General features: G+C 31.1%; 2 protein-coding genes and 1 long non-coding RNA gene across 10 annotated transcripts; all 3 read right to left on the reverse strand.

The window, feature by feature from the left end:
* Positions 1–2994: 2994 nt before the first annotated feature.
* On the reverse strand, positions 2995–9590 carry LOC107015945. 7 transcript variants are annotated; one of them, XR_003578076.1, is made up of 8 exons: positions 9353–9590; positions 9095–9245; positions 8154–8282; positions 7298–7458; positions 6383–6433; positions 4379–4530; positions 3614–3669; positions 2995–3235 (listed from the first exon to the last, which is right to left on the reverse strand). It is a non-coding gene; the product is annotated as an uncharacterized LOC107015945 (long non-coding RNA). The 7 variants fall into 7 exon arrangements; XR_001456401.2 differs by having other exon boundaries at positions 6383–6425; positions 8733–9245; positions 9353–9583; XR_001456400.2 differs by having other exon boundaries at positions 8733–9245; positions 9353–9583.
* Positions 9591–11101: 1511 nt separating this feature from the next.
* LOC107018396 (6-phosphogluconate dehydrogenase, decarboxylating 2-like) lies at positions 11102–14516 on the reverse strand. 2 transcript variants are annotated; one of them, XM_015218867.2, is made up of 2 exons: positions 14409–14516; positions 11102–12794 (listed from the first exon to the last, which is right to left on the reverse strand). In XM_015218867.2, the coding sequence occupies exon 2, from the start codon at positions 12783–12785 to the stop codon at positions 11328–11330; it is 1458 nt and encodes a 485-aa protein (XP_015074353.1). In that variant the 5' UTR covers positions 12786–12794; positions 14409–14516; the 3' UTR covers positions 11102–11327. The 2 variants fall into 2 exon arrangements, with proteins under 2 accessions (XP_015074353.1, XP_015074352.1); XM_015218866.2 differs by having other exon boundaries at positions 14243–14466.
* A 1899-nt stretch (positions 14517–16415) lies between these two features.
* Positions 16416–19294, reverse strand: LOC107016044. Its single transcript, XM_027916083.1, has 2 exons — positions 18947–19294; positions 16416–16693 (listed from the first exon to the last, which is right to left on the reverse strand). The coding sequence occupies exon 1, from the start codon at positions 19108–19110 to the stop codon at positions 18964–18966; it is 147 nt and encodes a 48-aa protein (XP_027771884.1). The 5' UTR covers positions 19111–19294; the 3' UTR covers positions 16416–16693; positions 18947–18963.
* Positions 19295–24070: the final 4776 nt, after the last annotated feature.

The raw sequence follows: 24070 nt of genomic DNA on the forward strand, positions 1-24070 counted from the left end.
GTGAGCAAAAAAGTTTGATACATGCGAATTCATTTAAATACAGTATATTTGGAACAAAGTACACATAATATTAATTTCATGTATATGCGATACATGTATTTAGACACACCAAAGACATGTATATAAAGTCCAAATTCTAAGAAGTTTCGTAATAATAAATAGGAAAGGAAAGGAAAGTGAAGTAATTAGATTTTAAAACAGTGAAATTTATGTAAGTTATAATAAAATTGTTACACTTTTTTTTTCTCTGTGCGGTGATTTTGATGTTAGAAAGTTATATATAGTGATGATTGAAAGATGTTTTTTAGTGTAAATGTATATAATCAATGTGTGTGTGTATATATATATATGCAATGTAGATATATTATTTAAACTTTATATGTGTGTTATGTAGTAGAATTCTTTATAAGGTGTATAATAACAATGTAAAATTATGTATAAGCACCTCTTATACACTATCATATATTTGTATACAAGTTTATTCATTATGTACAATAAATGTATAATGTTGTATATAAGTACTATTGCGGAAAAAAAGAAGATAAAGTGGGGTAATGCGAAAATTTAGTCTATATACATGTAATTATTTTTATTAAATTGTATATTATTATTCGAAGTTAATGAAAAAATAACAAAAAAGAAAAGAGAGATGTCAAAAAGAGACAGGGAGATGCTAAAAGAAAGAGCAAGTTGAGATTTCAGAATTTAATTATAACTTCGTCATTATTTTAGGCCTGTAATATATTTAGGATAATATAGTCCAAAGTTAGGCCTTTTTAAATTGTTGGTTAGCCACACCATGCCATTTTGACAATAGAATATTTATCGGGTTGCGCACAATATAATATTTCATTTAAGCTAAGATTAATGAAAAGAAATAATTAATGTATAAATTTGATGGGATATCAGTCACCTCCAACTAATAACGGATAACAGGTAATTCTATATGTCAAAACTAGGATAGATAGAAAGAAATCGTGATTATTAATTCACTCTATTAACTACTTGACCACATCATTAGACACACATCATTTCTTAGTAAAATTAACTTTTAATATTCGATAAATTATAGAATAAAAAACATTAAACTTCTTTTCCTAAAGATCATACTGGATACATGTTAAATCTCCAAAAAGTAAAAGAACTAATTCTTTCATTATTATTATGTGCTTACTAAGCACCATCCTTTTTTGAAGCTTAGTAATTGCTTTTTAGTCGATATAATTTGACACATTAGGCATCAAAACTCTAGGAAACTAGAAGTCAAGTTAGAATTATTTACGTATAATTTATTATCTATCATTACCATAAAATATTGTATTCTAAAGAGAAAATAGTATTAAGAAAAGGTATATAAATGATGTGTAATATCTCGTTTTGGTCAATTACTTAAGAAATTTATACAAAGTCAAGTCTTTTTATTACTTTATCGATAATATTTTTCGAATATTTTTCAATCTTTTTGATCTCGGTACAATTAAACTAAATTTTAATAATTTATTTTTTACATGCCACCTGATTATGTTGTTATTATAATAGGAATTAAGAACGATCTTATTTCTTATCAACAATATAGTCCAATATACTAAATTTTTGTGATGTGTGGAGTTTGAGCCTCTCACCTTTTACCAAGTCAAGTCCAAGGCTTCCCCTCAAAGATGATTTCTGATAAAGATCAAACATTTAATATAAAATCATAGAATAAAATAATTTGACTTTTTTTCTTCAAAGACCATATTGGATACATGTTCAATCTCCAAAAGTAAAGAACTCATTCTTGTTCAAATATTCTTTTGTTGTTTATGTGCTTATTATGCACCACCCTTTTTTATGCATAGGAATTGCTTAATTTGTCAACACAAATTGACATATTAGGCATCAAACTGTAGAGATTAGAAGTCAAGTTGACAAAGGAAGAATAAAAAGTTTCTCCTATTTTAAGTTGTTTTTTTTCTTTTTAGTTTGTTGAACGTCTTGAATTTTGGTGATTAACAATATTTTTTTTTAAAAAAAACCCAAACAATGCGTTTTTTGAAATATATATTAATCAAATATAAATTATTTAGAGAAACCATGTAAATTTTGGTTGAGTTTTGATCAATAATGATATCAAATATCGATTTATTGCATGTGTCAATCTTATTAATATAAGATTGAGATTCAGTCATATATTACCTATCAAAAATCTGAATATTATAAAATAACATTGAATAAATTATGATAAATTTTAGTTAAATGACTTTTGTGGGATAAAAAGTAATACTTATGTGATCATATGTTAAATTTAACATGTACTAACCCTACGATTGTCTCATATAAAAAGCTAATCATGCTAAGATATGTTTGATAAAATTTGGTATTCTATCTAGTAAATTATTAATGTTGATTCCTTATTTATTGGTCAATATATATGATAAAAATAACGAGTGAAAACTAGAAAATTTTTAATTGAAACAAATTCAAATATAAAAAATTAATTATTTACATTTTCATTTGTTACTATTCTATATAAAGAAGATTGTTGTGTTGTTGTGGATTAAGTCTTACTTCTCCGCAGAAGAAGTAACACTAAGTGGAAGAAACTTAAGGTGATTTCATCTCATTTTTTAAATTTTTGTTAGATAATATTGTCAAATATTTATGTTGGTAAAAGATAATAGATATCTGATAAAATAATTGAGATGCACACAAATAGTTCAAATAGCATGAAAGTTCGTCTGTTGATAAAGCAATAGGGTTTCTCTAGTGTTTGGATCTATTATTTTCTCAATTCTATTTGTTTATTAATTTTTTTTTATCCTAACTACAAGTCAATTATTTATTTTATTACTTATATTTACTTATAAGTGAAGATTTTGCTTCATAACCTTTGGGCCCATATTTCTCAAGACAGGACAAACTTGATATTTGAGTGACTATGGACTATGGTCTATGTACATTACTAGATGTGCAGACCCGTGCCAGCACGGGCCCAACACGTATATTTATGTCCGGTTGAAAAAATGATTTGAGTTTTGATTTGTCTACCGTGTCATTATTCATCTACACTTGAATCAAAAGCATTTTAATTATCATTACATCATATAAAAAAGGAATTTTGTAATCACTGTAGTTCCAGTAAAATAGAGAAGAACTCAAAAACTAAATAAGTCTTCAATAGTTGATGCAAAGAAAAATCCATCCATCAAAAGTTCTCCCTGCATTGCTGTCACAAGCTAAGATTTTGACAAAAAACCTGAAGCAAAATTAAGCAAACCTTAATTGTTGAACAGTATAAACTTATCATCTTCCTAAATTTTGTATACACATCACTCAAATCAAATACTACTATGAAGAAGATTCGATAAATGTCTCATTAAATAAATAGTGCAGATGCATTTCACAGAATTCATAACCACAGATCCATTTGCTTGCGAAATTATTCGAATTGAGTATGTCCTAACAATCAAAAACAGAGAACATAATTCTCTTCTGTGGAAACTTCACAAATCATTATTCATAATAAAAGGAACTTTAACTGCTCAAAAAATAGAAAATATGAAGTACACTGATAAGGCAAATGTATTTGTGAGATGATTAAAGAAACTAAGCTTTCAAAATATCTAATTCTCACCTATAAGATCTTCCATATATAATGTTTGCTACATCTTCCCCAGCCTACTCCACATCCTGAAAAGGGCCCCGAATCAGGAGAATAGACTCAATTACTTAGGAACTTGCCTAGCTTATAGGCTATAGCCTATCCAGCTTTGATAATCATTTCATTTTGCTGCACTCCCATCACATTGTCGAAGTGGTGCATCAACAATGATTTTCTTTCGGGGGAGCAAGTGGCAAAAGCTACTAATTTGAGAGACATTTAAGCAATTGGAAGATATCATCATAAGTTAATGTGCAGGTTTATTGAAACTAATTGCAGAGCCAAACAACTGTAGTCGTAACGGAGAAGTGTGTCTTGTGTAGATGTAGAGATTCCTATTACTGAAAACATGAGTATTGATATTTGGCTAGTGTTCTTGCATAGAGTTTTGGGTATTTTTAATGAGTTTGTATCTCATATATCTTAATATATTCGTAAAATATATTATTGAGAAAAAGAAATCGCCTCAAAAAAAGAAATTGTCACGGGAAAATAGAGGATCTCTACTGAGGTTCACCTGATCTACATAATTCCAGAACATGAAGGCTTAAAGGAAATAAATTCAGAATAGAACTGCTACTCCACCACTAAAGCTCAACCCAAAACGTTTGTTGCAAACAATACATGCTAGACATCTATGACCCTCATTATTTTTCATGTGATACATTATATTATCTGATAATGCAGAGATATCAAAATCAAGAAAAATAAGAGATATATTACATGTGAGCTTCATACCTTAGAACATGGAGACTATCTTCTATGTCCGATTGAATCTTGTTATTCATATGTAACATGAAGCTAGTCTGTAATCTTTAAAGTAGAACTTCGTATTACCACAGAACACCAACAATCCATTCATATGATCTGACACGACAATTTTTGAACACCTACCAAAAGAGATGAATAAAAGAATTAACTTGTACTTTTAGCAAGTCCCCTCAAAATATAACCATCATTTATAAGTAAATCACCTAACTTTCAAATATCATCATAAATCATGTAAATCACCTATCGAATCCGATTAAGTTCTTTTTATTAAACTTGTGAACTCGATGGAGAAGTTTCTATTAACATAGAACACCAACAGGATGGAAATACACTTTATATTCCTGCATTTGTGCTAGGGTTAATGAACCTTTATCTTTTCAATCTACTTTATATTGCAACACTCCCGGTAGCACTGATGAACCTTTAAACTTTTCACTTTAGAGCTGAATTATAACTGCAATTAAAGATGTAGTGTTACAATTCATGACCTCTATCACCGTGAAACTAAAGATTTGTATCAACTTTATAATCAACTAAAGAAATATAGACGTTGGCAGGTTAGTTCAGTGAAAATTTGATAATACTTTATTGTTTAACTTATTCATAACTTCCTTGAATAGTTTTCTTTGTATAATCAGTGTCTCATTGATCATATTCACTTATGTACCACATTATCATCTTGGTAGTACCAAAAACTTAATGAAGCTACCTGCTACATTTTGGGTAATGTTTCAGTAGGATAATACAGTGGCTAATGACCGAAAGCATCAGACATTAAAGATAACAACTTTAAAGTTAGAAGCTCACTGCATTTCACACGTTGTATACATATACCATCTAAAGATTACATGATTAACTCTATCTTAGGGTGAGAAAGGATCAAGTACTCATAGTCATAGTCTAACAGAGAAAAGTGATATCTTTTCTATACTTTAAAAGTTGAATACTCCTATTATTTCTACCTATTACTTCATTGGAATATTGAAAGACTTCTCCTATTAAAGAATGTAAGTTTATTCCTTCATATCAACATTTTTCAGTTCTAACAATAGGGTGTAAGCTTCACTAATCTTTTTATGTAGTACAGAGTCTTGCTGTCACTATCACATGAAGGCATTAGGTGGCCTTTTAGGTCTAGTAGATCTTTAATCTGAAGGATAGAGAAGTTAGAATTTAATGTGAATGTGTTACTACTGATCTCCTCTTACACACTTTTATATGTAGAATTATTATCCGTAAGTTCTATATATTGTAGGTAAAGGTATTAATAATTTGACCTTTTTTGGGTTTTGAATGTGAACATTGGCTTTTGAGACATTTGATATTGTTTCATCTCTTCTCCTAGTTGGCACATTCTAAAATGGACCTCTCTATCACGCCAGTGACATCATCATTATCGGTAACACGAAGATAAATAGATACATAAAAGGTTGAATGGTTAAAGACCATCCTAAACTTGATGCGTTTTAGTCACATCTCTTAAACTATCATTAATCTTAATTATCTGCCAAATTTGATTATTTAAGAAAAAGTAAGTTCTTCTATCGAGTTTTTAATTTACTGTAACCACAAGTGCATCTCTAGCAACCAACACGGTAAATAATAATATCAGCACAAGAAACAACTCTAGGGCATTCAACTTCAACTAATTTCTTAACACCATCGATGAATGAGAAGCCTCTCGATGCCAAATTAGGATTATCTTGCTTTTTTCAAAGCACATGTCTATCATTAGCCTACAAACTTTTAAAGAAAGAAGCAAAACAGAATCAGGAACGATGCAAATTTATTTAGCAAGGACGTACGTCAAACAAGACAAAATTATTACTTCCTCCGCTTTATTTTAGGTGTCATGGTTGGTCGAGATACTGAGTACAAGAAAATAAGGATGACTTTCAAATCGTATGATCATAAAACTAAAATTTGTGTAATACATGAAAGTTTCAGTTGAACCGAGGGAGTTATTCTCACCTTAACAATACAATCTGAGTATGATTGCTACAATATTTGGACCCTGTAGAACTTGTTCATCATGTAGAAAACCATCCAATTTAGTATACAGAGTAATTAATCAACAATAATAGTTAGTGAGGCCAATAACATGTAGCTATTGAAATTAGAAAAAAGAAGGGCAAAAATAAGACTTGCTGCTGCAAAATTTTCTTATTCCTTTTCACAACTTACAACTTTGATCAAATACTCTCGGTACATTAAAGGAAAACCTCACATAATATTGACATGCATGTAAAAAACTTTACACTAAATTCATCATCAAAGAATCCATCCATCCTAAAAAAATATTTAAATATTTTGTTACACAAATTTCATTACCGATTCACCCTATTTCCATTTCCAAAATTGAGTATCAAATTTCATTATCAATAAAAATACAATGGCAAAAAAAAAAAAAAAAACAGAGACGCAGAAAAGAAGATGAAAAAACTCACAAAATTCAATCTTAAAAGGTAAAGTTTTCTCATTATAATTTTTAAGTAGTCTACGTCACACCTCTTGAGGTGCGGACCTTCCTCACATCTGCTTATAACATGAGATGCTTTGTGTATCGAAGTGCCTTTTTACTACCTCATCGCCATAATAACCTTATTATAGGCTAAAGCTAACATTGAAGAGGAAATGATAGAAACCTAAGTTGGATCTGGAATATTGAGCATAACAAGCTTAAACAATTTACATGTAGCTACTTTGTCACAATAGACTACAAATACATAAAACAAAGTTAATAATTACCACTCCAACACAGGCTAAGAAGTGTAGTTGAAATGAAATTAGTAAGTCAAAATAAACTCCAAAGGAGTAATAGAAATGATCAGCCTGGAAATAACTAATACTCAACACTGAATTACACGCGCTACTGCAAGGGCATACCTTAGCTTTTCCTCATGGACTGTATCCTCTTAAATTTGAAACAGAGTTGATTCGGGCACTACAAATGCAAATTAATGAATAGGATCAGTTTGACATTGAACCACCTGGGAATGGAACCAGCCTGCATTGATGCCCATCCACTACTCTTTTTGAAGAACCACCTGCAAATGTAGTGGATACCTATGATAATTACTAATAAAGTAGGAACCTACTTCCCAAGGAAAATAAATATAATTAATGGTGAATCTTATAATTTAGAAAACATAAGCTCCACAGAAGCATCAAGGTAATGACCAAGTTATATCATCCTCCACTCCAAATATATAGAAGTCCATGCATAGACACTTTGGCTAGTCATAGGGAGATATTTCGTCAGGAAAATCTTCAAATTATGACCAAACAAAAAGTCACACCAACCCATTGAATTCCATCCACAAATGGAACAGTTCCTTTGAATATCAAAGTTATAATGACAGAGGAAGTAGGAGCCTTGAACTTGATATGCAGAGATATTCACCCCATTCATGAGATGGTGTGCAGGAGGAGATAGTTACATTTAAGCTTAGTCTAATGGGAAGAAGTAAGCTTATTGAAAATATTACTCCTTTTTTTAAGATTCCATTAACCTTTGTTGCTCCCATACATTCTGTTGATGGGAAGTATAGTATCAATTAAGCATATCGATTATTTTTACAAGTGTCTCATCAGTTTCATCAATGGCCAGCTATTGTGTCTTGTGTTAGACTTCCGCTTTTTCAAAGTCTTTATGTTGATGAATGAGAGTTGTAAAATTTATCAATTTCATTAGGAAACTACTAAATGAAAAATAATATCAAGAGGAATAACATCTACTCACTCTTAGTAGATAGTTCAACTTCATTACATCTGCCAAGACAACCCAGCTGTTGAAACTGATCAATTTTCACAACACATAAGTATTGCCTTCATTTGGGAATTTCGTCAAACACGTGACCACAACCATTATCTGCAAAAATATTATATTGGCCAAAAAATTTAGTATTTAAGAAATTGATTGTTGATACTACAAAATAATGAGAAAAAAATCATGCATGAGCAGAATAATCAATTAACAGAACATTTGCATATCCATAAAGTGAGGGATTCCATCTTTAACTCTGCCCTCCACTCTAATCTCTCTAGAGTAAGAACAACACTGGTAAACTTGGACTGAACTCGATTGTTTTGTCCCCAAAAATAAGCCAAACTTCATCTGCACGTTCAACTATTTCCTCTTCTTCACCTTTTGAGTTTTAACCCCAAAATAAGTAGAAATACCATAACTATGTGCATCAAGACTATTGAAAAAGTGAAAATTTTGGCTGCACTATGTTCATCAAGGGTCCAAAGTCATCTATGTATTTATTTCTATTTTCGAACATGCATGAGTAAATTAGATACAATTGATGATACATACATCTAAAAACTCTAAGAGCGGATTTCTAAAATTTGTTCACATCCGATTGGATGGCATCTGTCCGCTTTCTACCCTTTGCAAGCGTGCTACTGACTCGATGGACAAAGTCAAGGAAATGCTTTGCCTCATCATTGACTTGGATCACATCATCCTGAACTTTTGATCCTATGTTCCGAGTAACTCCTCAACCTGGAGTTCCACCTGAAGAAGCAGGGGCCGCGGTAGCTGCCGAATCTTCTACTGGTACATGGACAACTGTATGGACCGATGGACTTACCAGTCTTGATCGTTACAAAGGGCGATGCTACCGCATCGAGCGCGTTGTTGGAGAAAAAGATCAATATATTGCTTATGTAGCTTACCCTTGATTTGATAGAATTAAGGTCGGTGTACTTGCGATATAACAATATGACAGTTTCTTCGAAAAATTGGTAGAGTTTTTAATATGAAGTTTCCTATGCTCCATCCTGCATATTTGTAATTCTCCCTTCTCCTCGAAGTAAATGCAAGGTCCTGAAAATTAGAAATCATTAAATTAAAATTACCCATATCCAGAACAAAGTGGAAACACAAAATTTCAATAATAGAGTTTTAAGAAAAAATAAAATTGATATACAAACTCGTAAATAGGTAAGTCGGAGAGGAGAAGTAGAAGAAGGAATCGGGGTCTGCTAAATTCTCCACCGAAATTCTCGCAAGAAAACGTACCATAACAATTGGAGAAAGTTTAAACATGAAATCAATTTTATAAATAAATAGAAACTGAAAGAAAATAAAAGTGGAACAGAATGAAGGAATGAAAGAGACCGTGTAGGTTTTTGTTAATGTTCCAGTAAGGAAGACGGACATAGATAGTAAGTAGCACGCGTGTTTTTTAAAACATAAAAAGCAATACACGTGTTAATAATATAACTCAAATATTTATCACAGATGGGCCCTAATGTACCATTTCCAATACTTTTGGTACAATGTGTAATTGCCGTGTTCGTATCCTCAAGTCCCACTTCTAATAAGGAGAGATAAGACGCCTACGGTATTTTGCTATTCCATTTTAGCAAAGTTAAGAAATTAAAACATGCTAAAGATAATAGAGTAATTTTTACATATACCAAAATATAAAAAATATATTTGTATGTTATAGTTATAGTTTGCATAATTGTGTTTCATAGCAAATATAAATATGTATATTTCGCTATACATATACAAAGAAAGCAGTTGTATAATTCACTATACATATACAAAGAAAGCAGTTGTATAATAAGTTATACATATACAAAAGAAAGGAGTTGTATAATCTGTTTTGATATACATATACAAAAGATCAATTGTATAATTTGTGTTTGTATAAAACAAAAGGAGAGAAAGACAAAAGAAAACTGGACAGGGGAAGATCGTATTTATATAATCATAAGTGTATTTTGACGAATATATATGTGTTTGTATTTGTATATACAATTTTTCTCTCGCTTTCTACAAACACAAACGCAATGTATACATTTGTGTTTGTATAAACTGAGAGAGGCGAGTGAGAGTGGCGAGCGAGATCTGGGAGAGGGGAGAGAGACGAACGAAAATATATGTATATATACAATTTTCTCTCGCTTTATACAAACAAAAACACATTTTATACATACGTATTTGTATAAAAGCGAGAGAGGCGAGCGAGACTACCACCAAAACGAGAGTGACGAGTGAGATTCCACCGATTATCTATAAATATGTATCTTGGGGTAACTTTATAGTATATTAATTCTTTTGCATCGTGGGCATATTAGAGTACTTAGAAATGGTCATAAAATAATGTTATAGGCTTCACCCTGTTGCACCACTATTGATTCCTCATGAGTCTATTGAAGATTGCACAATTGATGGTTTTGATATACCTAAAGGTTCAAAACTTTAAGTTAATACTTGGGCAATTGGAAGAGATCCAAAAATTTGGTCAGAACTCAAGAAGTATATGCCAGAAAGGTTTGTTGGCAGTAACATTGATTTTCGTGGACATAATTTTCAATTTTTACCGTTTGAATCATGAAAAAGAAGTTGTCCTGGATTACAATTAGGGCTCACAACTATTCGTCTGGTGCTAGCACAATTGGTTCATTATTTTGATTGGAAGTCACCAAATGACATGATGCCAAATGATTTAGACATGGCTGAGAAACTTAGTTTAGTTATGTCTAGAGCTCAACATCTAGTAGTTATTCCTACTTATCGTCTCAATGTATAAATAAATATTAAGAATGTCAAATGGAAAACTTAATTAAACTCAACATTGATTTCTTTTTATTTGTCCTAGATAGAATTACCTGGTTGGTGGGAGGTTTCACGTGGAATGAGCGACGATGGAGTAGAGAAATAGTGTCAAATAACAAAAGAAAATGAGAAATGCACATGGAATATACATTCTCTGTTTTAATTAATATGATTGTATGTAACTCAAAGGAGAACACAAATTGGATGAGCAACAACATAGGTAAAGTTTCAAACATTTGAAAGACCACATGACAAGGTGATACTAACCTCCTAGATTCAATGAAAACAAACAACTTTATTTAATCAGGTGTCAAAATAAAAGGAAAACATCAGAAGAACTCAGTTCTTCGACTGTTTGGCAATCTTGAACCACTCGGTATGGAAAGCCCCTGGGACATCAATCCTCTCGTAAGTATGAGCACCGAAGTAATCCCTTTGAGCTTGAACCAAATTGGCAGGAAGACTTTCCCTTCTGTATGAGTCAAAGTAGGCAAGACTTGAAGACATACCCGGTGTGCTAATGCCTGAGTTTATGGCTAGGCAGACTACTCTTCGCCAAGCAGACTGACGTTCAACCATCTCTTTTGCAAACTCTTCATCCACCAGTAGGTTAGCAAGATCAGGGTTTCTGTCATAAGCCCCCTTGATCCGGTCTAAAAATATAGCCCGGATAATACAACCACCCTTCCAAATCCTAGCAAGCTCCCCTAGTTTCAAGTCCCATCCTTTTTCAACACTCTTTGCCCTTATCAAATTCATGCCTTGAGCATAGCTACATATTTTGGATGCATAAAGTGCCTTTCTCACATCGTCAATCAATTGATTCTTGTCCACGGACTGCTCAACAAAGATATCACTAACCCCGCTAGATTCAAATACTTTGGCTGCTTCAACTCTTTCATCTTTTAACCCACTAAGGAATCTTGAATCCAATGATGCAGCTATTGTGGGTGCAGCAACTGACAATTCAGCGGCTTGCTGAACAGTCCATTTACCAGTACCTTTCATCCCAGTTTTATCCAAAACTTTGTCCACCAAATATCCGTCTGCTTTATCATCCTTGACTCCAAATATATCAGCTGTGATTTCAATCAAGAAACTCAAAAGCTCTCCTTTGTTCCACTCTGAGAAGACTTGATGTAATTCATCGTTAGAGAGCTTGCCCACGGATCTTAGTACATCATAAGCCTCTGCAATTAACTGCATGTCACCATACTCAATTCCATTATGAACCATCTTAACAAAATTTCCAGAACCTCCTTCACCAATATATGTAACACAAGGGCCACTGTCAGGAACTTGAGCTGCAACCTTCAGTAAGATGTCCTCGATGTATTTGTAGGCTTCAAAAGAACCTCCAGGCATCATTGAGGGTCCATTGCGAGCACCCTCTTCGCCACCTGATACTCCCATTCCGAGATAAAGAAGACCAAGCTCAGCCATTTCCTTTTCTCTCCTCTCAGTGTTTTCATACCATTCATTGCCACCATCAATGATACAGTCTCCTTTCTCCATGAAAGCTGAAAGAGTTTTGATGGTCTGATCAACTGGTAAACCAGCCTTGACAAGAATGATTATGACACGGGGCTTTTGGATAGAGAGTACAAAGGACTCTGGATCATGAAAGCCATAAAGAGGAAGATTACCTTCCTTCTTAGCTCGTTCAACAGTCTCGTCAACTTTTGAAGTGGATCTGTTGTAAACAGATATAGGAAATCCTTTCTCAGCAATATTGAGAGCAAGATTTTGTCCCATAACAGCAAGCCCAGCAAGACCAATTCTTGTCGGTGTAGCCATGTTGGTTGTCTGTTATAACAAGATGCAAGAATGTCATTTTCCCTTACAATGAAATGAAAACAGAAACGGTTCAAAGAGCAACAGAATTGAAATAAAGAGAACAAATGTCAGCAATTTTTAAAGCAGATTCTGCAAGAACATCCTGTCATTCTTACATTTGTACTGGATTTATCAAATAAAATGTATATTTTCATCAATCAAAAACACTAAGAGTGGTTTAATATTGATTTGCTAAAGTGCTGAAGATGTGATCCAAAAACAAAATTCGAGGAATTGACAATTCGAACTCCTTAAATATGACTTTAAAAGACAGGTTTGCAGATGACAAGAACGATACCAAAGAGAATGAGCAAATAAAGACACAAGTGATTTATAGATGACTCTCCTACTGTCCATCTCAAATTCACATATCCTGTTTACCTTCAATGCTATTGAACTCAAGTTTAGACAATTGCTTGAATTACAAAACTCAACTATTCAGCTTAGTGACAAAACTTATTAACCAACACAGTTTACGAACTCAGGAAGAAAGCATTTGAGCCACAACTTTTGAAAACTAAATGAACACATTATTAACAAGAACGGGGAAGCAAAAGTATAAACGAAATTGAATCCAAATGTATTTACCAAACAACGGAGAAGACGATATATATTATGAAAGGATGATTCTTGCAAACAAAAGCATCAAGTGAAATTGCTAGATTCCCCATCTATGATGCTCGGACACATCAAGAATGTAATCAGTTGCGGGCAGATCCTCCAAAAATAGCATATTTTGGAGGACCGGGTATGCAACAATTTTGGAGAGTGGGAGCGACATAGTTCCCCATCTGATGAAATGGAAAGTAAAGGTCCAACTTTGTCTCTTAAAAGCACAAGAACTAGCTACAAAATGTGCTCAAAAAGTCGAAAACAAAATTGAGGATAATAACTAGGAAACCCAAGAATTACAAACCACAGGTACAATAAAATCTACCAGCAATGGGAACAATTCAATCAGAAAACACCAAAATGCAATACAATGAGCAACTCCTACCCGAAAATGGAAGAATCTAGGCCAGATTACAGTCCAACACTAAAAGAATCAAACCTTTCACAGATTACACTGACCTCAAAACTCTAAACAATCACAAATAAAGATGAAACCTTTAACAGATTAAACTGACCTCAAAACTTAAAACAATCACATATAAAGATCAAACCTTTAACAGATTAAAATAACCTCAAAACTTAAAACAATCGCATATAAAGATCAAACCTTTAACAGATTAAAATGACTCAAAAACTATACAATCAAAAATAAAGATAATACCTTTGACAGATTTAAGCTGATTGAACAAAACCTACTACTACCTCAACCAAGTACCAAGATTCACCATATAATTCAGATGACAAAATCTACTTCAAGTAAATGAAACAACAATAAAAAATTATGAAATGGGTAATCAAGATCAAACCTTTAACAGATTAAACTTATTCAACAATCTCTTTAACCTCAATCAAAAACCAAGATTTGCTTCAATCAATAAAGTATGAGTTTTAATTCAAATAATTGTAATGGGGTTATTGAGCTTGATAGAAAATTGAGTATAAATAAGATATAATTCAATGGTGTGGACTCACGTTCAACTCAAACGCGTTTTTTTTTTCCTTTCTATCAAACCATGGCGGCTGTTTATAGTATTCTCATGAATCTCCAATAATACGGTCCTTTTTGAACTCATGATATTTTGTCAACATTTTCATTAGTTAATGACACGTGATGATGTTGTACCAGACATAATACACGTAGAATATCACGTAAGATATATATTTTTCATATAGGTAGCCATGTTGAAAAAATGAATTTATTTGTTTAATTTTATACAAATTTAAATTTTTACTTGTGCACATTCAAAGTTAAAGGTTGTCGCTTGACTTCAAGTTAATGATCATGTATATATATTATGCCTTAGTTAATTGTATTCTCAATATGCTTTCTCACCTACAAGCCTCGACTAATTCCACGGACGGTCATTTTTCACCACTGGTGTCTAATTTCCGTATTGGAGTCTTGACTAAATTTGAATTTGCATCGAAAAGTTTCACATAGGTGCTAAAGTACCCCCAATAAAGGCAACTCCGTACTCAAGGGAACTCGAGACTTCTACTATTTACAATCTTTTACTATAACAAGAACACTTTTCAACGGCAATAAATATGCAAATTAACAAAAAGTGTTAGAATCTTCACATTAGTTAATTGTCACTAAATCTAATATCGTTATTTATAGATTTTAACAACATTTATAAAGAGTGCTATTAAAAATATAAATTTAACAGTAATTAAATTATTACCGTTTATTAATTAATATTAAAAATCATTTTAGTGTCATAATTAAATATTATATTATTAATAAAAAGAGACATGATGTGAAAAAAATGGGTGGGGTGGGTTGGTAGGTGAAGGAGACGGTCAACTATGACCTCTAAATGTTAGGTGAGGTTATTATATTTAATTAATTCTTCAACCAAATATTAAGTCATGCTGACATTTCTCTGTTAATTCATTTTTTAAGAATCTTCTGTTAACTATTATTGTAAAATGACAAATATCAACCACTTGTTAAATTGTTGACAAGAATTTTCAAAAATCTATGGCCCAAAAACAACATTTTGCACTTTTACACCTGCATAATCAACAAATTTTTATACAACGATTTTCATATACTTTTTATGTATTAGTATTATATATAGTATAATAATTATACACCAATATAAATAATATATTATTCATTTGTGTAAAAATATATTTATCTTATATAAAAATATATATTACTTCGCTTGTCGCGACAAACTTTTTTGTGATTTTCAATTGAAATTCTGTTGAAAAACAATTCAAATCTACACGAGATAACTTTAAATTTTATAGACACTTTAAACAACTCAATATCCACTCAAAATTTCTCATAAAAGTCATATTTAAAATTCAAACCACTTCAAACTTGTTCAATTATAGCGTGTTATCTTTCTAATATGATTTTCACCACTCAAATCTTATGAAATTGATACTTCATGTTTTGGAGATCCATAAACAATAACAAATCGTGTTTTTGTCAACTACTCCCTCCAACAGATGTTCACTTTTATTAATCGAATTTAAAAATCAAGAGATTTTACATTTATTTTAACCTTAGTATTAAATAATAATATATTTCATTATATAATAAATGACTTGTATAGTAAACAGAAAAAAAAACAATCAAGATGCGGCTGAATTACAGAAAAGAAATGAGTCATAACTTTCAAATTATATTTACAATATTGGCTAATGTATTTATAATATTTCAACTTACAGTAGACACCCTTAATATTTTATTATTGTGCTTGACTAATGTATGTTTCGTGCCTTAACTAGGTATAATACATAAAATCATAGTGGTCGTGTACACGAACAAGCTAATTTCTCACATGACCACTCAACTAAGTATTCTCCTAAATTTCTCACTCAATAATTAATATTTTATTTTTTTTTTATTTTCCACCCGATTTTCAAAGCCCACATTAAAGCTCGATCAAATCTGAATTCACACCAAGAAGTCACCCAGACTCGAACTTGAGACCTCTTGTTAAGAATGAAAGACCGTAAAGCTAGAATTGTAAAAAATTCCTTCTTATTTTCTAAAACATCAAACTATTTATGTATCACAAGGGGAAATAGCTGGCCGTCTCAAAACTGCATATTAATTTATCTATTGCATAACAAATGCCTTTTTTCTAAGGGCACATACTTTTCTCTACCTATTACAAACAACAAAACAGTTGAAATGGTATCAGCTCAATTCATCTCTCCATGCAGTTCCTGGCTTACAAGCAGCAAGAGTGCCAGATAGTGGAAGGACACATTTTATTTCTCATGTTTTTTCTATCCTGCATAAATGAAAACGATAATCAGTTAATTTATGACCGTAAAAGTAACGATAACTACAGAAGGAAGGAATAACATTAGCAAAACTTCTTGAATTCAAATGCAAACAACAGTGTAATCATACAAGTAGGTCAGGAGAGGGTACGATGTGCGCAGACCTTACCCTTCCCTTTGTCGGGGTAGAGAAATTGTCTCCAATAGCCCCTCGCCTCAATGCTAGCACATCCATTGAATGCATATGAATAATTAACAATAGTTGCCCCAAGAAATTATATTATGGTCCACAGGGAAATGGTTTATTCACGAAGGCGGGGCTAGAATACAACTCCAAGCTGAGGTCTTTTTTTCCTTTCTAATATGAGAGGGGAAAGAACAAAGGTTTATCGACAACAATTACCCCTATAAAAACACAATAAAGAAAAGTATGTCTAAAAAGGAAGTACCAGAACTTGCCTGCTCTTTGCTTTCTTGAAGCCAGAGGCAATTCTAAGAAGATGTTACTGACTAATTTTACAGACTGACTCTGTCCTTTGAAGAATTTTTGTTCTTTTCTTGGAGTGGGTGAGGATGGGGGAGGGATGATCCCTTTTGGGAAGTTCGATTTACAGTTAACTGAAACTACCAACCACGAACTCCTATAGGTAAATATCTTGCATTAGGCATATAAGCCCAAACTGATTGTCCTTCCATTCCTTTTGTTCACTAAATACTGCTCACTCTGGAAAGAAAGGTTCCTCATTCTAAATAATACTTTCCAATCACATAAGATGATAAATGTAGTAGACAAACCACTTCTATATAGTTCCAAGTTCAATTTATCAAATCATAACTTCATGCATATTTATCGATGCACTCAATATAGACAGCTGTGTACAATTCTATCTCAATTTCATGCCTAGTGAAGTTATAAAATTTGCGTGGAGTTTATCTACCATTTGCAAGAGCTCATATGGTCATTGTTTATGTCATTAACATCTACAGGATATGTCACAGTTCATAATTGAAGACAGAGAAGGCACTACCGATATGTGTTAAGACTAACCAAAGACACATGCCTTCTTAGTTTAATACTCTAGTTTGCCTCGAGTATTACATCATATAGAAGGCTGCTTAGCGCTAACGACAGTGGGAATGTCAGGGATTTTAGGTGACAGATATAAGATATCCTTCCATAAACCTCGTATTAGACTGTAGACTACAAAACAAGGAGGAGCACCGTGCTTCCAAAGCGGATTCTAGCATCTTATATAGAAAGCTTATGTCGTGAATACAATCATTTAACATTTGCCTATCCAAAACTCAATCAGTTGACAGAAGAATCTTGACATCTCCAGAGAGAGGCCAAAAGCAAAATCCATCCAGAGTATTTGAACAAGCTCGTAAAAAAATGTACGGTTCAAAGATGCAGCCAAGGTGTATACAACAATACCACCGTTCTCTTCTCCATTTACTACTAAACAATCTTCAGTCATTTTGTTAAAACATGACAAGTTCCCTATCGATTTTTTCACATCCTTATCTATCTCTCCCTACATACTAGCAATCACATAGGAGGCAGCATAAGTTTAACTCCAAGATGAATATGGCCAAAATGCAAAGAAGAAAACTCATAGAATTTCAAAATCTTCATTTACAACAAATGAATAACTCAACACCTTAAAGGGTACTTTGCATCACCCTGATCCAAATTTCGGTCCACAGGCAATATACATGAGGCTCATCCATAAATAACATTAATAGGATTTTAGATCAAATTTACCTTTGTTTTATAATCTATCAAATAATTTAGATTACACAACGAATATCCCCTAGCATTAGTTCATTAGTTTATAAAATAAGCCACCAAAATTAGAGTATGATAGAATCATGAAATAAAGGCCCTTCATATATCTTCAAACAAAGTGTCGCTGCTCATCTTCATAATGGAAAAAGTATAATTGTAAAAACAACAACAATAAAAACATGTCAAACCAAAACTATTTGGAGTAAGCCACTCCTCATTAAAGTCTAAATCCTAAATAATTCACAATAATCATTCATATAAATAATCCCACAAAAACATAATGGTGATTCTTCCTATCTATCCTAGCCTTGGTGGACAGAGTTACGCGCGAAAGCTAGCTTGAACACTAGGATACTAAATCCCACAAATTAATAGAAACCTATACTGATGATTCTGAATTAGACTAAATTCTGAAGCTAAATTGAAGTAAAGGAAAGAACTTTTTGGAAGAAAAATTGATAAATCTTCATACCTAAATCCAAAGGGGTCTCAAGAAAGTTGCTTTGCATTCTGATAGAAAGCAGCAGAGCATAAAATTGAAGCAATAAAAGCGAAAATCCCCAACCCAATCATTAGGGAAAATCCAGCTAACACCAAGTCCATCAAACATTGCAAGCTTATTCCCATCACCAACATCCTTTTTTTTCTCTCAAAATATCCTCAGCAAAACAATGGGTAATTCCTTTTGCTATTTATAGATGGATAAGAATGGGTCTTTTGACACCCCGAGGCAGACCGCTTCGAACTCTATCAACAAAGCATGTGACGCATAATTGCAGAAAACGCATCGGGAAGGTTGAAAAAGGATTAGCAATTTACCCTTCCCATCTTCGCAATTAATTTACGTGATATTTTTTATTAAAATAAATATAAATTAAAATTAATTTTACTTAAATAATATAATAAGCGTAACACGAAACAAAAGAAAGAGGATATGAAATAGTTTTAAAAGTTTATACCATAAAATATTAGGAAGAATAAAGATATAATATATAAATGTATTGTAATATTTATGTTTTTCAATTTTAGGTGTGTATAAGTAGCATTAACGTTATACGTATCAATTTAAGTGGCAATTCACATCTTATATGGTGTCCTACGTGTTCTGTGTCACATAAGACGTGCGTGTTTATTTATTATACAGGCTTTATTTGTATAAATTCAAAGTTAGAAAGCATAAATGTGAGCTCATGTTAAGTTAAAAAAGCTTATTTATGTATTATGTCAATTATAAAAGTAAAGTTACTTAATTTATTGGGTATAATACATAAATATATTTTTTAATTTAGCCTCATTTTACATTTAAGCTTTTTCAACTTTTGGTGTGCACAAGTAGAAACTTAAACTTACATAAAGTTGAACTACACTATGACACAAATTATCGTGCAGAATGTTATGTATGACGTGTGTGTCTATTTATTTAATTTTGTACAAATTAAATCTCTACTTTTACACTCCTAAAATTAAAGGACATAAATATGGGTTGAGTCCAAATTAAATGACACATTATTTATCATGTCTACTTTATATTGCAAAAATATAATCCAAAACTTAGAACAAATTTTTAGCCTGAAAAACGCAAATTAGTATACAAAAATATGAAAAAAATTATTTGTTTATCTTTAAAAAATATTTTAAAACACGATATACAATATTATACACCATACATACAAAATTATACAAAGTTAATATACTCATATATAATAATATAAAATTTTATATAAATCAACATTTAATCAGATTTCACCAACCAATTTCATGAGATAGTTGCATGTGCTATGATGAAAGCCAATCTCGGGCTCTTTCCTTTTCTATGGGACATGTTACTTTGCATTTTAATTAATGATTTGAGTCATTTTTTACTGTTTTAAATTGAAATCAATTAAATCGTATTTTTTTTTATTATAATAATTATACATATTTATAAAATACATAGATATTCATACGTCATACTCAAAATCTAGTTAAAATTATGAATATGCGTAAATAGTATCAAGATCGATCGATTCAGCTGATGGACACTACATTATATTCTTTATAGAGTCGGTGAATTTGGAGTTTTTTATTATGAAATTTAATTATCAAGAATATCATGAATATGTATCAAAACACAAAATTTATTAACTATTTATTATCTCAACATTAGGTAAACATGAATAAAAAGTGAGAAAATGGGCATCCTTAAATTATTCATTTGTCATCAATAAATATCCACACAAATTATGTCTTATTTTATACCAAAGTTTATTTGAAGTTGTATACATATACTTAGGAAAAGATCACCATAGACAGAGTATAGACTTGCCGGTAACACAACCATATATCATAGCACACAATTTAAACCATTGTGTTCTATGTTTTGAGATATAAAAACATCAGGGGTGATGAGGAATTGATTGAGTAAACAATGGCTTGACAATAATAGGGCAACAATCGATGTTATTTCCATTGCAACAAGGAATGAAGATATTTGCAACTTGTCTAACTCCATGGGTTGAGATCACAAAAAGTAACAAAACAAAAATGGCTAGGTTCATTTTTTTCTCCATATTGGAACCAAAAGTATATGGTATGTTTTTTTTTTTTTTGTTTCTGAATAAGAAAAATGGAAGGTTGTTGTGGGAGTACTTATATAGGTGATTTTCGATGAGACATATGTCCTAGTATTCAACAAAAATATAATATTTAAAAATAATCAGTGGTGGAGTCAGAAATTTCACAAAGAATATTCAAATATTAAGATTTGAACACGTAAATAGTTTAAGTTTATCTGTCTTTATACTTTCAAGACGTCTGAAATCACTAAGCTACATCATATTGTTGTATCAAGAGTGTTCAAAATATGTTATTTTAGCCAATACGATATAATTATCCGACGCACCCTGACATAAGGGTGGCTACGCCACTGGCCGACAATAATTGAGCTAATATTATTACATCACGAATTGTTAAAACCTTTAGAGATAATTTATATAATATGTTAGGTTATAAATATCTATACTGTATTATTACTGCTAAATACAATATAGGGGTAATAATACTATATACTGACGATGAATACGAGATGAAATAGTATACAAACTGTCATATTTAAATATTGAATTTGCATAGTTCATCTTGTAATCATCGAACATGCAGTTGTGATAGAAATCTCTCTTGGAATCATTAATGCAACCAGGTTGAACAAAACTCTATGTTGTACACTATCAAAATAATCTATATTATATATTTTTTTTATTCTGATATTATTTAATTTTGAGAGTTCAATTAGTTTTTTTACTATAAATATTTTTTATGTATAAAGTACATATATTTCAACAATTTAGATACTAATTATCTCCTATTTTGAAAGTTCCAAATTACAATAATTTTAGATTTTTTAGAATTTGAGGATACATTGCTCTTTCACCCGATACATATATAGTAAACGATACATAAGTTATGTATAAGATACATAATTATAAATCAGATTCACATTGATTAGGTTTGAAATAATTAAGTGTGTACTAGAAACATTGTATACAACCAAAATAGTAATGTATCTGATAGAGGTGGAGTGATGTAGTCGAATGTCAAGAGAGAGAAGAAAAAGAGGATTTTTGTAATTAATTCAAACGATAGTGATTTTCAGAGATTATGTTATCTTAAGTCGTGTAATTATGTAATTTTCCTTTTTTTGTATGCGTCTTACAAATATTTTGAATTTGTTATGAATTATTTTTTTCTTATGTAGTTTCCATAAATATTATTTATATATGTCATCGAACTTTGAGAAAAAATTCATTCATGTTATCCGGTAAAAGTTTGACTCATCTATGTCATTTTCATTTGAGAAAAAGCTTATCCATGCCATTATTTGTTAGTTGAAACAAATAATGGCATATGATCTTTTCTTCAAACCAAAAAAAAAAACAAATAATCCAAACTTTTAACCGATATCATAGATAAATCTTTTTTTAAAATTCGATGAAATCCATAAACGTTTTCCCTCATAAATAAGTAGTTTTATGCAATGCCTGACATCTAATTTTTCACAAGAGTACTAAACAGATTAAAATGAGATTATATCTTATATGGTTAAGAATAACATTTGTTAGCATCTTAATCTTTATAGAGTAAGGGCTATTGGCTCCAAAACAGTGAATTTACAAAGGATGTGATTCCACAATCAATAGCTTTTGTTTTGTCATACTGACCACTGCTACACTAGCCCTGTTCATCTGGACAAATAAATTCATTTTTTATTTGAATCACCATCAATTATTTATCAAAGAATACACGTCGATTAATATCTGAGGTAAATGGTGTACGTACACTTTCTTTTTTTGTTTAAACATGGTGTCAAATAGCACTCCACGCAGATAATTAAAGAAATACTATCTACATTTTCTATCTGAACTATATATCACCAACAATTCATCAAAACACGTTTTTTTGTTCTCATGAACAGTGTTTTTATAATGTCAAAGGGTCTTATCAACTGGAGATAATAGTAACAGATAGAAGATATGTGATTTTGCTAATTCAAGAGGAGAAGAAAAAAGTAACCAATAAAATCTGAAAAAATGGTTTCTTGTTGTATAGTCCACAAACCACACATTTAATTTCTTGAATGATTTGATGTCCTTTGTCCTCGCAAAAGTTAAAAATAGGATCATAGTGCACTGCCTTTTCAAGTGTTTTGCTTCTTATAGTAGTCACTTGAATTATGAGCCACCCTCACTAGCAACTCCACCTACATTTGTCTTGTTGCTTGTGCTATTTTTGTGATGTCCGGAGCCTAAAGGGTATAAAATGTTAATAAAATTTCCAAAATGATATATGAATATTTATTTTAACCAAAAGGGCAAAATCGCTGGAAGGGCAGCGACTTTGCTTGCCGGAAAAAGTAAAATCGCTGCCTTGGCAGCGATTTCTAAAATATTTTTTTTAAATAATTTTTTAATAAATCGCTCCCTAAGGAGCGATTTTCTTAATTTTTTATTTGAAATTAAAAAAAAAATTAAAAAAATAGGAGCAAATCGCTGCAAGTGCAGCGATTTGTCTCCAATTTTCTTTTATATTTTTTAAAATCAATTTTTTAGAAAAATTTTGATTGCTACTTATTTTAAAAAATTATAAAAAAGATATTATTTTGGAATAAGTAGTAGAAAAATTTAAAATTAAAATTTCTTTAAAAAATTTAAAATTTAATTTTAAAAATTGTAAAAAAAAAAATTAAAAAAATTGATTGGAAAAATAAAAATAAAAATTAAAAAAATTGATTGGAAAAAATTGAAAAAAATTTGGAGACAAACTAAGAGCAAATCGCTGCAAGGGCAGCGATTTGTCTCCAATTTTTTTTTTATTTTTTCCAATCCATTTTTTTATTTTTCCAACCAATTTTTTTAATTTTTTTTTTTTTACAATTTTTAAAATTAAATTTTAAATTTTTTAAAGAAATTTTAATTTTAAATTTTTCTACTACTTATTCCAAAATAATTTTTTTAATAATTTTTTAAAATAAGTAGCAATCAAATTTTTTCTAAAAAATTGATTTAAAAAAATATAAAAGAAAATTGGAGACAAATCGCTGCACTTGCAGCGATTTGCTCCT

Source organism: Solanum pennellii, chromosome 4 (genome assembly GCF_001406875.1).
Source record: "Solanum pennellii chromosome 4, SPENNV200".
NCBI lineage: Eukaryota > Viridiplantae > Streptophyta > Magnoliopsida > Solanales > Solanaceae > Solanum > Solanum pennellii.